Source organism: Melozone crissalis, unplaced genomic scaffold, assembly GCF_028551555.1.
Source record: "Melozone crissalis strain CALT ecotype California unplaced genomic scaffold, PUWL_Pcris_2 ptg000002l_1, whole genome shotgun sequence".
In the NCBI taxonomy this organism is placed as follows: domain Eukaryota; kingdom Metazoa; phylum Chordata; class Aves; order Passeriformes; family Passerellidae; genus Melozone; species Melozone crissalis.
This window is the reverse complement of record NW_026535780.1, coordinates 7504859-7518555: the sequence shown is the minus strand read 5'-3', so window position 1 is coordinate 7518555 and position 13697 is coordinate 7504859. Positions and strand designations below refer to the sequence as shown.

The following is a 13697-nucleotide window of genomic DNA, read 5'->3' as shown; positions in this document are numbered from 1 at the left end:
TTTATAATTTCCTTGGTAACAGTTTACTGCAGCAGGAACAAGAAACAGCTGATGTACAAAATTTTTGGAAAATGAGATTGATCACTTTTTAAAAACTGTTGCCAGTGTTTCTGGTTTGCCTTGCTCTTAAGAGGGATGAACTGTTGTTCATCTTGTTACTTTCTCATCATGTTACTTTGTGGTTGTTTATTTTACTTCAACCATCTATTAACAATAAATTTACTCCCTAATTTGAATGCCTGCCATTCTGATATCTGCCCTGAAGTTCCCAGTTTGATCTGGTCATGAGGCAAGCAAGAACTGTTTCATCAACTTATCCTTCCTAAAGACATCATTTTGGGCAGGCTCCAGTGTTAATCTGTGGTATGCAATTAAAAGTCTATTTAGATATAAAATCTATCCTATGCCCTGGAAATTTGAAGCACTAAATTAAACATGACCAGCATGATTGATATTTCTATTGCAATATTATTTAAGTTGTTTATTAATGCAGATAATGATATTTATGATATTATTTTAAACATGGAAAGCCATGAAATAGAATGCCAGTCAACAAAATTAATTGCCTCAGATTGCTACAGTTCATTTGAGCTTGATGAATTGCAATAAGCAGTACCACTGCAAGCCCAGCTGTGCTGTTTTACTTGTGGCACAACATCCTGTCCTTGCATGAGGGGGCTTGTGTCACTTCTCTGTTCTGTAACAGGAGAAGTAGAACTGGAAGCATGTTATAAACTGGACTGGGAATGCTGTGCTTTGCATTTCTTTTTAATCTGAAATTAGTCTTCTAGTGATAAAATTGATTCTGGAATGGTGACAGAATCAGTAGTTTAGCAAGTCTAATCTCTGGTCGTCTTTTTCTCTGCCGAGTGTTAACTGCAGGGCTCCCACTCTCACTGTGTGGGAGGTGGCTGGCTAGACTCCTTAAGTGGAATAAATTGCAATTAAAAGTAGCAGTTAAAAATAAAAAAGGCAGGAACTTATATTTCCTGATTGTATTTGTTGCTTGCCCTTCTGACTGACCACCCTGTCCAGTTTTGTGGTTATGTGTAAGGCATAGTGATTGCACAGTTGAATAGCAGACTTTGCAAGCTTTCACACTTTATGTAGGATTTGAGAATTTAAGATTCTCTATCTAAAATTATTTTCAATGAAGAAAAGTAAAAGCCAGGAATAACATTGCAATGTATACAGGCATAATAGCAGTTTCTGTTTTTAAGTTACTATAGAAGGGCAGTTTGGGGAGTTCTGACAGTAAGATGGGAATTTGCTTGACTGGAGAGATTTCTGCCCAGTATAAGTGTTCCCTCAAGCAGTTACTAATCACTTTGTCAGATGTGCTTGCGTTGAAAATTATTGAGATACCGAAATTTGTTGTGTTGTGACTGTTGGTATTAAATAATATTTGGATGTCAGGTCAGGATTTCTTCTCAATAATAAAGTTTAAATACTAATTCATCTAACATTGAGACTAAATTTCTCTTGAGATTGTTTGGATGGAGTGTTCTCACATCTTTTCATCAAAATGGCAGTGACCTAAATGAATTGCGTGCATTTGGGTGATCCTTTTGAGCTCTTTTTAGAAATGAGACAAGACGTTGATAGCATGATGATGTGGGAAAGTGTCACTTTTTGCTTTTACTAGTGTGCTAAAATATACTTATTGCTCTACAGATGGCACAGCAGTTCAGTCCTGTAACAGAGACAAATGGTAATTAGGAAACCTAAGAAAGGAATAATTTGGATAGTGTTTTGTGTCAGTGATAAGTATTCCAGTAAGCCAAAGGAAATACAGACATAGGCAAGAGCCTGAATCGGTGTTAAAAGGAGTGTGGTCTTAGGTGAATGGAAAGACTCAGGTGGCCCCAGGTGTGGCTGTGCAGCTCGTGCTGTGTGGCAGGAGCCAGCCCACAGAGCTGAGCAGCTGCTGCTGCCTGGGTTACACAGCCCAGAGCTGTCCTGCAGCTGGGGACACCTGGCATTGAAAAGTGCTGTGTGCTGTGGGAGGTGATGCACCAATTTCCATTGTTCTTGCTGGCCCTTCAGCTTTCCAGCTAGTGGCATTGTGGTGCTGTTCCTTGGAAGGCTCAGCAGTGGGAGCAGGTGTTGGTTGAGCTGTGTTCTATCTCAGCAGATTTGTGTTGGTCTGTCCCTGTTGGGAAGGCTTGATATGTTCTTGCCTTTTCCTCAGAATCTTTCTATGACTGATAAATTTACTAAATTATCTTAATGCTGCTTATTTAATGCATTCCAAATCAGCTCCATATTTTGTCTTGTTGAATATCTTGGGCAATAGCTGGTATTTTTCAGGACTTTTGTTGTTTTACATGCTTATGCTTTTGTTGGGCTCTTCTGTTGAGAGATACCAAAGGTAACTGGTGCCTCCAGGATTTTACATCTGGCACAGAAAAACCTGAGCCCTTTGTGAATTCACAGCGCTGCAGTTTTGTACAATATGTCCTTGGCATGGTCCTAAAATGGACCAAGGATCTGATGAAAATTAGACTTTCCTAATTACATTTTGATGAATCTTGAAGCTCTAGCAATATTTAGGGGCACAGAAATTTGAATTACTTCAATAATATTCTTTATAAAAATTTTTTATTCTAGTTTGGTTGTTTTAAAATGATTATAAATATTAGCAGTGAAAATTGCAATTTCAGTTTTGTTTTGTTCACAGTTTATTACTTCCTAACTTGCATCAGATAAAGGGCTAAAATAACAACTAAATATTTCACTGAATATGCTTTTCTAAATAATACAAGATGAGAATTGTCAGTATCTGATGCCAAATTCTGACAAGTCGTGGTACTTTTACATGTTATTTAAATGTGGATTAATGAAAGAAAGTGAATTATTTAAATATTATTAAAATCGATGAAAAATTCAATGAGCAGAATTGTTTTATACATAGGGACTACAAATATTGTACCAGAGCCTAATTTCTTTGTTAACATAATGGAGCATTAAGTTAAATGATACTGACAGTGTCAGCACCTTTAACTATTACTCTTGTCATGGGTTCCTATTACAGTGACAAAAAAAAGGAAACAAAAAGTCTTAAAAGTGTCAGCAAAAGTACCTTTTAACCAGTACAGATAGTTTAAAAGAGAATGCAAATTCCAAAATATAGGAAGAAATCTTCTGTGGCATGTATTGTCTTGTATGTAAGACTAAGATCTAGGATTCATGTGCAGTAATGACCTGTTGAATGTGTATGAGCAATATTGACATTTCATGATCTGACCCAGCCCTGGCTGGCTGCAATCCTTCTGGGATGCCCAGTAAATCCATCTTCTTGTTTTCAGCACCCTCGTCCCATGTACATGCCTTGCATCTGGAAATGCCTTTAACCAATAGTCTCAAGTTACCCAAAGGGAATAGTAAAAAAAAGAGGTCTTCCACATCAGTGAGCTCTGAAGGGACAGAGATACAGTGCTCTGTGCCCATAAAGGAGAAATGTTTTGAGAGTCTGAAGGAGAAAATATTAAAGAACGTGATTGAGAAGGACAAGCATTCAGAAGTTGGTAAACTACAACACTTTTTGTTTCCAGTGCTTTAGACAATATAAATAATTGTAAAATGACATTAAAAATAATTGTTTTGTCTGTATGTTTCTTAATATTGTGTGCTGTGACGATTTTTTACAGTCTAATGACTTTTACAAGAAATTAGGTCATCAGCCAGACATTGGCCTTATGTGTTACATTCTTCAATTTGCAGGTGCAGCTAGAATGGAAAGGAAAGGAAAACTGGAAGAGAAAAGTTCTTCAGCATATGGTATGTAGAAAGCAATATTATTTTTACAAAAAAAAAATTAAAATTCTCTAACACTTCCTGTCTCTGAAGAGCAAATGTAAAAACATAAAATATTTCCTGGGCCCAGCTGCAGTTTTTGTTTGTTTAAGTCCTAAAAAGAATGTTATGCATATGACAGGTCTATAACAGAAGAATAATTTATAAGATAAAATGAAAGTGTCCATAGCAAGGAGTTTGAAGGATCCTAAAGTATCTATGAAAGGCCCACTGCCTTTGGTTTTTCATTTGGGTTTTTTCTTAGTGGAATTAGTAATACTGGCTACTTCATTGTACTGTCAGATTTGAGATGAGAACAACAAACAAGGGTTACTGGCAAAACATTTGGCAATTCATGAAATAAAATACAGATTAAGAGGACTCTGTTTTTATCCTGTGTTCAAAATAAAATAAGTTATTAAGGACTGGCAAAAATTGAGAAGTGATTCTGCTTTGTTTTTCCAGGAGGTAAAAGCTTTGTCTCTGTGTTCCCCAGGAAGATAAGAATGCTCCAGTGTGTGTGCAGGAAACAATCCTGGGTTTCAGGCTTATTTTTTGTAACAAGCTAATTTCCTTGTTCTTTTTCTCCCTGCTGATAACTTAAAAAGTTATTGTGGAGTGAAAATGTGGGATGTATTTTGTCTAGGGAGAATTAACAGGATGAAAAAAATCTTTCAAAGTGCTTGTCCTTGTATATACCAGCAGTGGTTGAAAGTGAACTGCAGCATAAAAAATGTGTCAAATTCGAGTCAGAATCAGTTTTCTGTGAGGATGCCACTGTATAGTGCAGACTGCTGACAGCAGCACTCTGATACTGAAATTTCCTTCAAATGTCTTTCTGTAGGCCTAATATGTGTTTCTAGGACAATGTAACCTTTATAATTGGGAATTTTGCCCTTGTGAAAGCTTTTTCTCTTGCCCAAATGTTTTTGTTATGAACTGTAAGTAAAATAGAAGCTATAAGCTATTTATGTGATGTTACATATTTTGTGTACTTTGCTGTATTTTTTCTGCCTGAATATCTTACTTGGAAATACTTAAATGATAAAATATTATTTGTCAAATGAGATTCTTTGAACTATTTTACCAGCAATTAATAAGAGGTTTGTCCAAGACATCAAGTAAATTAACTGAATCATTTTGATCTGCCTAAACAACTAGAGCACTTGATTTTGAATACCTTGTTTAGGCTAAACTGCTTTAAATTGTTTAATTTTTATTTCAGGTAAAAGGAAAGAAAAAGAAAAGGAGAAAAAGGAAAAGAAGGAAAAAGATCATAAACCAAAACAGAAAAAGAAGAAGAAAAAAAAGAAGAAATCAAAACAGCATGGTAAGTCAATTTATATGGTTTTAACATAAGTAAAACCACCCAGTGTATTTCTATCATTAGATAGCAAAATTTGTTTGTAAACAATATGAATGTAAAATTTTAGAAATGTTCCAAGAGTAATTTTTAGCCTTAAATATGAAAAGGACACTTGGGACTTCTTTTTTTTCTTGCATTTATAGCCTGTCTCTCTCTATGTGATAGACACACATATTTCACAGAGGTTTTTTCCCCTCTATGCTTGTTGTTTTCTTCTCTTTAAATTCTTCTTTTAAAGCTCTGTAGACATGTCATACCTATTTTGCTTGGACAGTAAAATCATTCTAGTGTCAAGTTTGTTGCTACATTTCAGTGGTTTGCTGTATGCAATGCACCCCCTCTTTAACAGTTAACCCTTCTCAGCTGAGGTTGGTGTCTCTGTTATAACAGCCTTGTCTGTTGCCTTGACCAGTGGGGATTATATTTTGTGGATTATGTGTTTCTCTGTCCAAAATTTGTGCTACAACATGAAAATGCTTCCCGATCATTCAATGCTTTAGTGTGAATTGCAATATTGTAGGTTTTGTGTACTTCATCATCCTTATATTGCAGTAATATAATTTTAAGCTATAAACTTTAATTTCTTATTCTACTTAAAAATCATTGGGAGCTTATTACTTGCACTGAGAAGGTATCTAAGTATTTGCAAGAAGATACTGATAAATGCTAGGTGTGTGTCCAGTATTGTTCTTTGGTTTTATCTTCTTGTGGTCATAAGGGGGTCTGTTGTGGGCTGGGGTTTTCTCTTTCTTTTTTTCATCTTTTTATTCCTTTGGTCTTTTTGCCAGCTTGTCTTGAAACTTAGAAGCTTGGCGGAGGTACCACAATTAGGTTCCAGTTTCTAGGAGTCTTATCCAGTGTTTGTAAATATGAGAAGGAAATATGCCCAATGTCTCAACAAATAGAAATCTTAAATCCAGATGCAAAAAACAATTTGGGTAAAACCTGAATGTTTTATTCTTTAAAAATTCATCTTGTGAAAGTCTGGGTTTCACAGTCCAAACGTTTTCCATTTGGACTTTTTTTAACTGGGGAAAAAATTTGAAATACTCCAGTAAATTCTAACTCCAGTGTCTGACCCTGAAAAAGCCCATCTGCCAAAAGAAACAGGACTCTCCAGGACTAGGTCACTTTACTCCAGGTGTGGATAAAAGTGTAAAGGTGTGAGGCATTCTCCTTTTGTTTCAAATGAAGAAGTGGGAGCAGGTACATTGTGTACCCCAGGTAAGCTTTGGACAAGGCTTTAAGACAAAACAGAAACCCCAGCAAAGACTGGTTTTGTACTCTAGGTGTGTGCATGACTTGTGATTGCATAAAGCCCATGTGTAGCAGGAATTAGCAGTGCCTGTTATTGCTGCTGCTCTGTTGCAGTGAGGTTGAAAGCCATGCAGCATGAAGTAATCAACTCTGCTGCTCCTTGAGCTGACTACAGTGAATACACTTGGGAAATGCTGGAGATGCTTTGGACAGAGACAGTAAAGAGGAACGTGGCTTCATGGAAGGTGATGTAGGAGAGAAGGATATTATGGAACCCTCAGCAGGAAAGCTGTAGTGATAGGTGGGAGCAGGAATACTTCCTGCAGAAGGATGGAAGTGCAGTAATCTGATCACTTGCTTATATTTGAAGTACTAATTTTTCAGAGTAGTAAATGGGTAGTTACTCCTAATTACTGATTGAAGCCATGCTTGGGTGGGTCCAGAGGAAGGGCACAATGATGATCAGAGAGGTGGAAAACTTCCCCTGTGAGTAGAGGCTGAGAGCCTGTTTAGGCTCTCTTATACAAAAGAGAATGCTGGGGAAAGACCTTATAACAGACTTCTAGTATTTACAGGAGACCCCAGAAAGGATTGGGAGGGGCTCCTGAATAGGGAGTGTGGTTGTAGGGCAAGGGGTAGCAGTTTTAAACTGAAAGAGGGTAGATCTAGATTAGTTTAGATTGGATATTCAGAAGAAATTCTTTTCTTTGGGGTTGCTGAGCCCCTGGAATGGGTTGCCCAGGGAAGTTGTGGATGTCCCGTCCTGGGAAGTGTTGAAGGCCAGGTGGATGGCCCTCTGAAAAACCTAGTCTGCTGGAAGGTGAGGGGGAACAGGATGATCTTTAAGGTCCCTTCCAGCCCTAACTGTTCAATGATTTGCAATTACATGACTTTCCTAGGACAGTCTCTCCAGTCATTATGATTAGGGACAGCCAGATGTGTTTATAATGTGTTTCTTGAGAGTGTTGCAAGTAGTTTGTTAGAGGAAAAGATACAGTGCTGGTTATCAAGATAAATGTCAGTACCCTTGTGTGACCAGAAGGCAGAAGCACATGATGTCTGTGCTTGTGTGTGTGCTGTGACAGCCTCACCCTGCTCCTCTCTCTGGCTGAGCAGGAAGATAATACAGACGTGTGTAAGTACAGTGGGGATTTCTGCAGCAGGTGGGCTCAGACACTGCCCAGGAGCTCCTCTGGATCCCAGTCTTTCCAATTTCTGTGCCTGCAGGTATGAGCTCATGGGGCAGCAGCCCCACTGCAGTACAGACAGTCTCACTTCCATGTGCATTCTCACACGCTCCCAGTGTTGGCCAGGACTCCGCAGAGCCCTCCATCCCAGCTTTCCTGCTTAGAGAGCCACTCCCACCCAGAGCTGGCCCTTGCAGACCCACTGACCCTTGCTCCCACCTGCTCATCAGCTGGTCCAGCTTGGTCCGTGCAAGCAGTCAGACACTTGGACTGGCTGCAGGTGCTGCAGCCTGAGCTCATGGGCCTCTGTGACCAGAGACCCCTGGCGTGGGGCTGGCACTGTTGTCACTGCAGTCTCTGAGTGCTGGCACCACCCTTTGACCTGCAGGGCTGCTCCATTTGCTGGCACACAGAGCAGGTACTTGAACCCTGAATGGAGAGCCCCTTCCCCAGGTAAGAGATGGAAATGAGGTTTAATAAAAGTTACAGAATAGTTTAGGTTGGAAGAGACCTCTGGAGGTGCAGTGGTCCAACCCCCTTGTCCTGGTTGCCGAGGTTTATATCCAGACAATGGCTCCAAGGAGGGAGCCTTAAAACCTCTGCCAGCACAGGCTGGATGCAGGGCATGGCCAGGGAAATGTACTGACCACAAGACTTTATGCATTTGTGGCGTTTTTTGTCCTCTTATTCCCGTGTTCTGCCCATAATTGTTTTCCCCAAATCACTTCAGTCCATCCATTTCCCCCACCCTTATTTTCTTCCCTAAACATTTCATAGTAAGTCGTTCATAAACCCAAAATTATTTTCCCCCATATCCCATAGTGTCCTCCATTGGCAACCCCTGGGCTGTAGCTGCCCTTAGTCCAGGAGATGATCCAGAGAGCTGCTGTGGGTAACACATCCTGATGGGTTTCATGCAATGGAGGTCATGGCACTGCTGGGAAAGTCTGAGAGGGGCTTGGCCATGGGGTGTTTGTTGTTTTCCTGCTCATCCTCCTCCTCTGGGCCTGTGTAGGTATGCTCTTCTGGGATGCTCCCTAGCCCATCCCAGGACCTGTTGGCCCATTGATGCCTCCTGACATGGGCCTGGAAACATCCAAAGACAATTTTCTTTGGGCTCCCTGTGCTCCTCTGCAGAGGTGCAGACAAGCTTTTATCACTTAAGCTGGCAGGGTCATCTGTGGTTGCTTCTAGGTAGCAATGCTGGTAGTGCTGCAAGCAGCCTTAAGGCAAAGGAGAGAGTCACCAGCAGCATCTCTAAGGATAGCAGATGGTGCAGCATGAATTGTGGAAGAAAGAAGACTGCATAATATTCTAGGAAAAATTACCCCTCTGTACATTCAGAGGTGTCAGAGTTACAAATGGTGATGCTTATCTATCAAACTTGATTATGTTTCTTACTGGAAACTTTTTAATAAAATGTTACAGAGAGCTTTTGCCATTTCTTACTTACAGTTTCGTCATCCTGATACCTCAGCATTGATAATCTTTGCTTGTCACCATAATGCTGCAGTAAAATCTATACACAATTTTATTTTTTTTTACATTTGTTATAAATTTTACTTTTTGTAAGAGTGACTTCTTTTCTTTCAATGTTTCAGATTACTCAGATTATGAAGACAGCTCTGTGGAGTTCCTGGACAGGTGCTCCTCTCCCCTGACGCGCTCCTCGGGCAGCTCCCTGACGCTGCGCAGCATGTTCTCAGAGAAGAACACCTCGTACCAGTACCCCAGAGCCATCCTGTCTGTGGACCTTAGTGGAGAAAGTAGGTGGAATGAACAGCAAATTTCAGTTTGTAGGTTTAATTTGTTAAGAAAGGGAATTTCAAAGGAAATAATTTGGTTTATGTTTGGGATTGTAGCTATAAATGTGGTGACTGATTTATCCTTCATCTATTTAAATCAAAATGCTTGCACTCCTCAAGCTGTTCTACATGGTACTTGCTTTGGGTAAGTGTTGCTACTCTGCATCTGAGGAGAGCATGTTAAAGGCACTTTGCAGAATTCATCTTGAAATCTCATGTATCAGCAGTGTGTTTGAGTGTGATTTTTTTTGCTAGTGCAGATTAAGATTTTTACCTGTCGAAGCTCCCTGTATTTCTTTCAATTATTATGTCTCTCCGCACAGTTTCACGTGTATTTATTTCTATTAGACCTTTCAGATGTGGAGTTCTTGGATGATTCTTCCACAGAGAGTTTGTTACTTAGTGGTGATGAATACAATCAGGATTTTGATTCAACTAACTTTGAAGAGTCTCAGGATGAAGATGATGCTATCAATGAAATTGTTAGATGCATTTGTGAACTTGATGAAGAAAATGGCTTTATGATTCAGGTAAAGAAGTTTGATGTGTGGAGTTACATTTTCCGTGTGAATGTTTTGCTTGTGAAGGTGCCCTTTTGATGTGTCACAGACTGGAATTATGTAGAGAGCTGTACTTAAGTGAGCAAGAACAAAATATTTCTTTGTTCTGCACTTGGTTTGGCTCTGTTCAGTGGATGCAGAGCTGTTTCTCTAGGATGGGGTTTCTCCAGCAATTTGATACATAGGACAAATTGCTGGGTAACCTTTTTCTTTATAGCCTGCTGATAAATTTGGAATAAAGTTTCCTCGGCCACACACAAACCATTCTGCTTCTGTTCCCCAGACCATCCAGATTTTACAAGCCCTCCTGGCTTGGCCCTTGTGCTTTGCAGTACCACTTGTAGAAACCTCTCTGCTTACTGTAAATGTCCCTCCTCTGTGTGCAGTGTGTCTCCTGTGCAGACACTAAATACTGTCAGTACTGTGAGGTGTGTTTCATCTTTAGAACAGCACTTCTCACACTGGGTATGACTACCAGGTTTTAGAAACTGCTGAGAATTTACATCTTAACTTGGTATAGATAAAAGGGAAGAAGAGTATTCCATGTCTGCACAGCATTCAGGTGTTGACAGATTGCAACTCCTGATAGATTGCAACTGCTGCTTATTACTTTGTACTCCAGTTAGGAGAGAATTTCCCATCTATGAGTAATTTCAAGTATTTTTCCTCAAGCAATTTATAATGCAGTGATTAAATCAGATGCAAAAAGCAGTAAGGAAGAACTGAGTTGTCAACAACTTTAAAAAGGTCATGAACCTTCTGTGGTTTTTACCCCCATTCAAAATCAGGTTTGTATTCAACTACTGCTGTGGTACATTTCCAGTTGACAGTATGGAGCTCTTTAGTCAAGATTTAAAGGAAACAAGATGGCCTGTCATGTGTTAGTGGACTCACTGTTCTGGAACTGACAGAGCCCTGGAAATGAAGGGCACACAGGCTGTCTTGGGGAGCAGACTAAAAGGCTGTGCTGTGTTGGAGGAACTGAGCAGTTCAGCTGTGGTAACAATGTGGAAAATGGACTGGTGTAAAAATCTTCTGAGACAGGAGGGAACACGGTAGCTGTAGTGACAGGGGAAAAGGTAATTTCAGTGTCTTGAACAGGTTCATGCTCAAAGGCATGTCAAAGCAAAGAAGAGAGATTTTCAGCAGTGAGCCAGCAGATATTTAAAACACTGGCAAGCACAGAGTTGAGAAAGGGAAGTGTCTTTATAAGAGGCAGTTTCCTGCCTGTTTTTGAAGTCCAATGGCAGCCTGATTTTTCCTCTTCATGCTTGTCTCACTGAGAGCAGCTAGTTTGCTGTTTCTAGACTCTCATGTCTTATCACTTCTATTTTGCTCTCCTATTCTCTCGTTTCTCCTCTTTCATTTTCTCTTAATTTTCTTTTTCTTTTAGATTTTCCATTGGTGCGATATTAAAAGCACATCTTTCTAGCGCACTGGAGAGATGCTTTGTAAATATAAATAATTAAACTGAAGAGTTTTCTACTTTTCACTGTTATGCTGTAATGTATTACATTATCTTTCTACTTTACTATAATATTATCCTCTTGTCTTATGTTTCACTACTAAATATGTAGGTGCTAAAATACTGAATGTTGCAATAAAATACTATTTAATATTCCATCTTCAGTTTCTTTTTTTTTTTTTTTCCTCCAGTCTGAAGTTTGTGGTTGAGGTAGCTTTCAGATCTAGAGCTCTTTTTTAGCTTGATGTCTACCCAAATACAAATTGCCCAACTAAAATAATCTTGCTCAAGCCAGCTATTTAAATTAAAGTGCTGTTCTCTGCATTTTGATGATTCAAGAAGTAGCCTCTGGGTTTTTGCATTTACTTGTCTCAGTTTTAGTTTTTGCTTTTGTTGTGTTTTTTTTCTGATGTCAGTGTGAAGAATGCTTGTGTTGGCAGCACAGTGTATGCATGGGACTGTTGGAGGACAGCATTCCAGAGCAGTACATCTGTTACATCTGCAGAGATCCACCAGGTATGGATAAAGCCCCTTTATCTGCAGCCCTGCTTGGGATTTTTGAGCAAAGATGTTATGAATTTGCTTAAATTGTTCAAGCTTTGTCTGTTTTGTGTTACGTGTGGTGCTTCTTTGGGGCAAGTGATTCTAAGTTTGGCTCTGAGCAGAAACTTACTTTTGTGTTAGTAACATCATGGTCAGCTATGCTAAATCTTATCCATTAACTCAGTTACCATTGTTTTACTTGTTGAAAGTTAATTTCCCCCAAACCTTAGCAGTTTTTTATGTCAGTGTAGTCTGAAAAACCTTTCTAAAGAAATAATTTTTGTTCAGGGATCTGTTTTGCCAATACTTGGAATCACATTTGTTCATTGAAATATTATCTTAGAGGAAAAGGACTCAGTACCACAGTACATTCAAACATGCTGTGAATGGCATTTCATAGTAATTGCAATTTTATAATGTTTACATTAGCCCAGAACTGTGTAAAAGTGTGGAACTAAATATTTAAAATACAGAAAATCTATTCCATCTTATAGTAAACAATAGTGCACAAACAGCATATGTTGAATTGCAGATAGGTCAAATTCATACGAACTAGGAAAACTTTACTTTTAAACTGAATACATTTGATTAGGAAGATGTTGATTTAAAAATTCTTCTGTGATAAACCCATTTTTCTTACCAATTATATGGAGAAAAGCTTAAGAATTTGGAAGTAAGTTCTTTTTATTTTCTTCTGACAATTGATACAAATGCACATACCTGTCTTCTGGTGAAATATCCAGCACTCCAGCTGTTTCAAAAGGGCAATGAGACTACAACCTTAAATTTACTGTCATTCTAAATTTAAGAAGTGGAAGATGAAAATTGAAGAGATTTTATTACCTATTTCTGAGATGAAATATTAGGAAAGTAGAGCTGGTTCCATATGTCCCAGTGTGAATCAAAACTGGTGGTAGAGAGTCTTGTCTGATAGTTCTGTGTGGTGTCTCTTTGAGCAGCCCAGCTTTTTCTTACTAAACCCAGCTAATTTGTCTTGTGCCCTTTCCCTGCACTGTGTTAGGTACTTCGTTTTCCCCTGCTATGCAGAGTCTGTGTCCCTAATTTTTATCTTCTCTCCCTTCCTAACCATTACTTCTTTTCTTTCTATGTCAGGAGAAAAAAGTCATTCTCAATGTCAGTATTTTAAAGTGTATTGGGATAATGGGCAAAAAGGAGATAGACAGGGTATTCTCCTGAAAGGTATGAAGGGCTTCCATCAACCCATTCTTTGTTCTGTCTATGATGATAGTTATGATTTGAAATCCACTGTAAGATATTGTCAGTCTGTCTGGGTGCCTTGTTGTAAACAATAACATTGCAATAATTAGCATTATGCATTTCTAGTTTTGGGTGGGCATTTTGGTTTTGTTTTGTTATGGGTTTTTTTTGGTTTTTTTTTATTTATTTGGGATTTTTAGTAGTTATTTAGCTACTGTAGAAGCTTTAGCTAAATCCTCATTCCTGCTGGTTGGGTTAAGACACAGCAGGGGAGACCTGAGGCCCACATACATCAATACCCTCTCTACAAGTCTGGTGAAAGGCACCTCAAAGGGAGTGTAAGAGCTCTGCTGTCAGATAACTTTGAAATATCTGCTTTTCCTGAAGCCTTTGCTTGGCTTCTAATAAATAGAGTGAGCCAGCATGTACTTTAAACACTGGCAATAATAATATGTAATAAATAGATATTGACTTAAATATTGAAGCAAAACGTTTGTCTTT

At 38.9% G+C, this 13697-nt stretch overlaps 1 protein-coding gene across 5 annotated transcripts in view; it reads left to right on the top strand.

Annotated features, from left to right (window-relative positions):
• The window catches only part of PHF20L1 (PHD finger protein 20 like 1), a 56758-nt gene that overhangs the window by 31398 nt on the left and 11663 nt on the right, over positions 1 to 13697 (top strand). For 2 of the 5 annotated variants that reach the window (XM_054270032.1, XM_054270017.1), the window contains 6 exons: positions 3724 to 3780; positions 5021 to 5125; positions 9207 to 9371; positions 9759 to 9940; positions 11852 to 11951; positions 13092 to 13178. In XM_054270032.1, coding sequence (XP_054126007.1) covers positions 3724 to 3780; positions 5021 to 5125; positions 9207 to 9371; positions 9759 to 9940; positions 11852 to 11951; positions 13092 to 13178 — 696 coding nt within the window. Of the gene's footprint in view, positions 1 to 3308; positions 3528 to 3723; positions 3781 to 5020; positions 5126 to 9206; positions 9372 to 9758; positions 9941 to 11851; positions 11952 to 13091; positions 13179 to 13697 lie in introns of all 5 variants that reach the window. The other 3 variants (XM_054270040.1, XM_054270024.1, XM_054270009.1) reach the window with 2 other exon arrangements.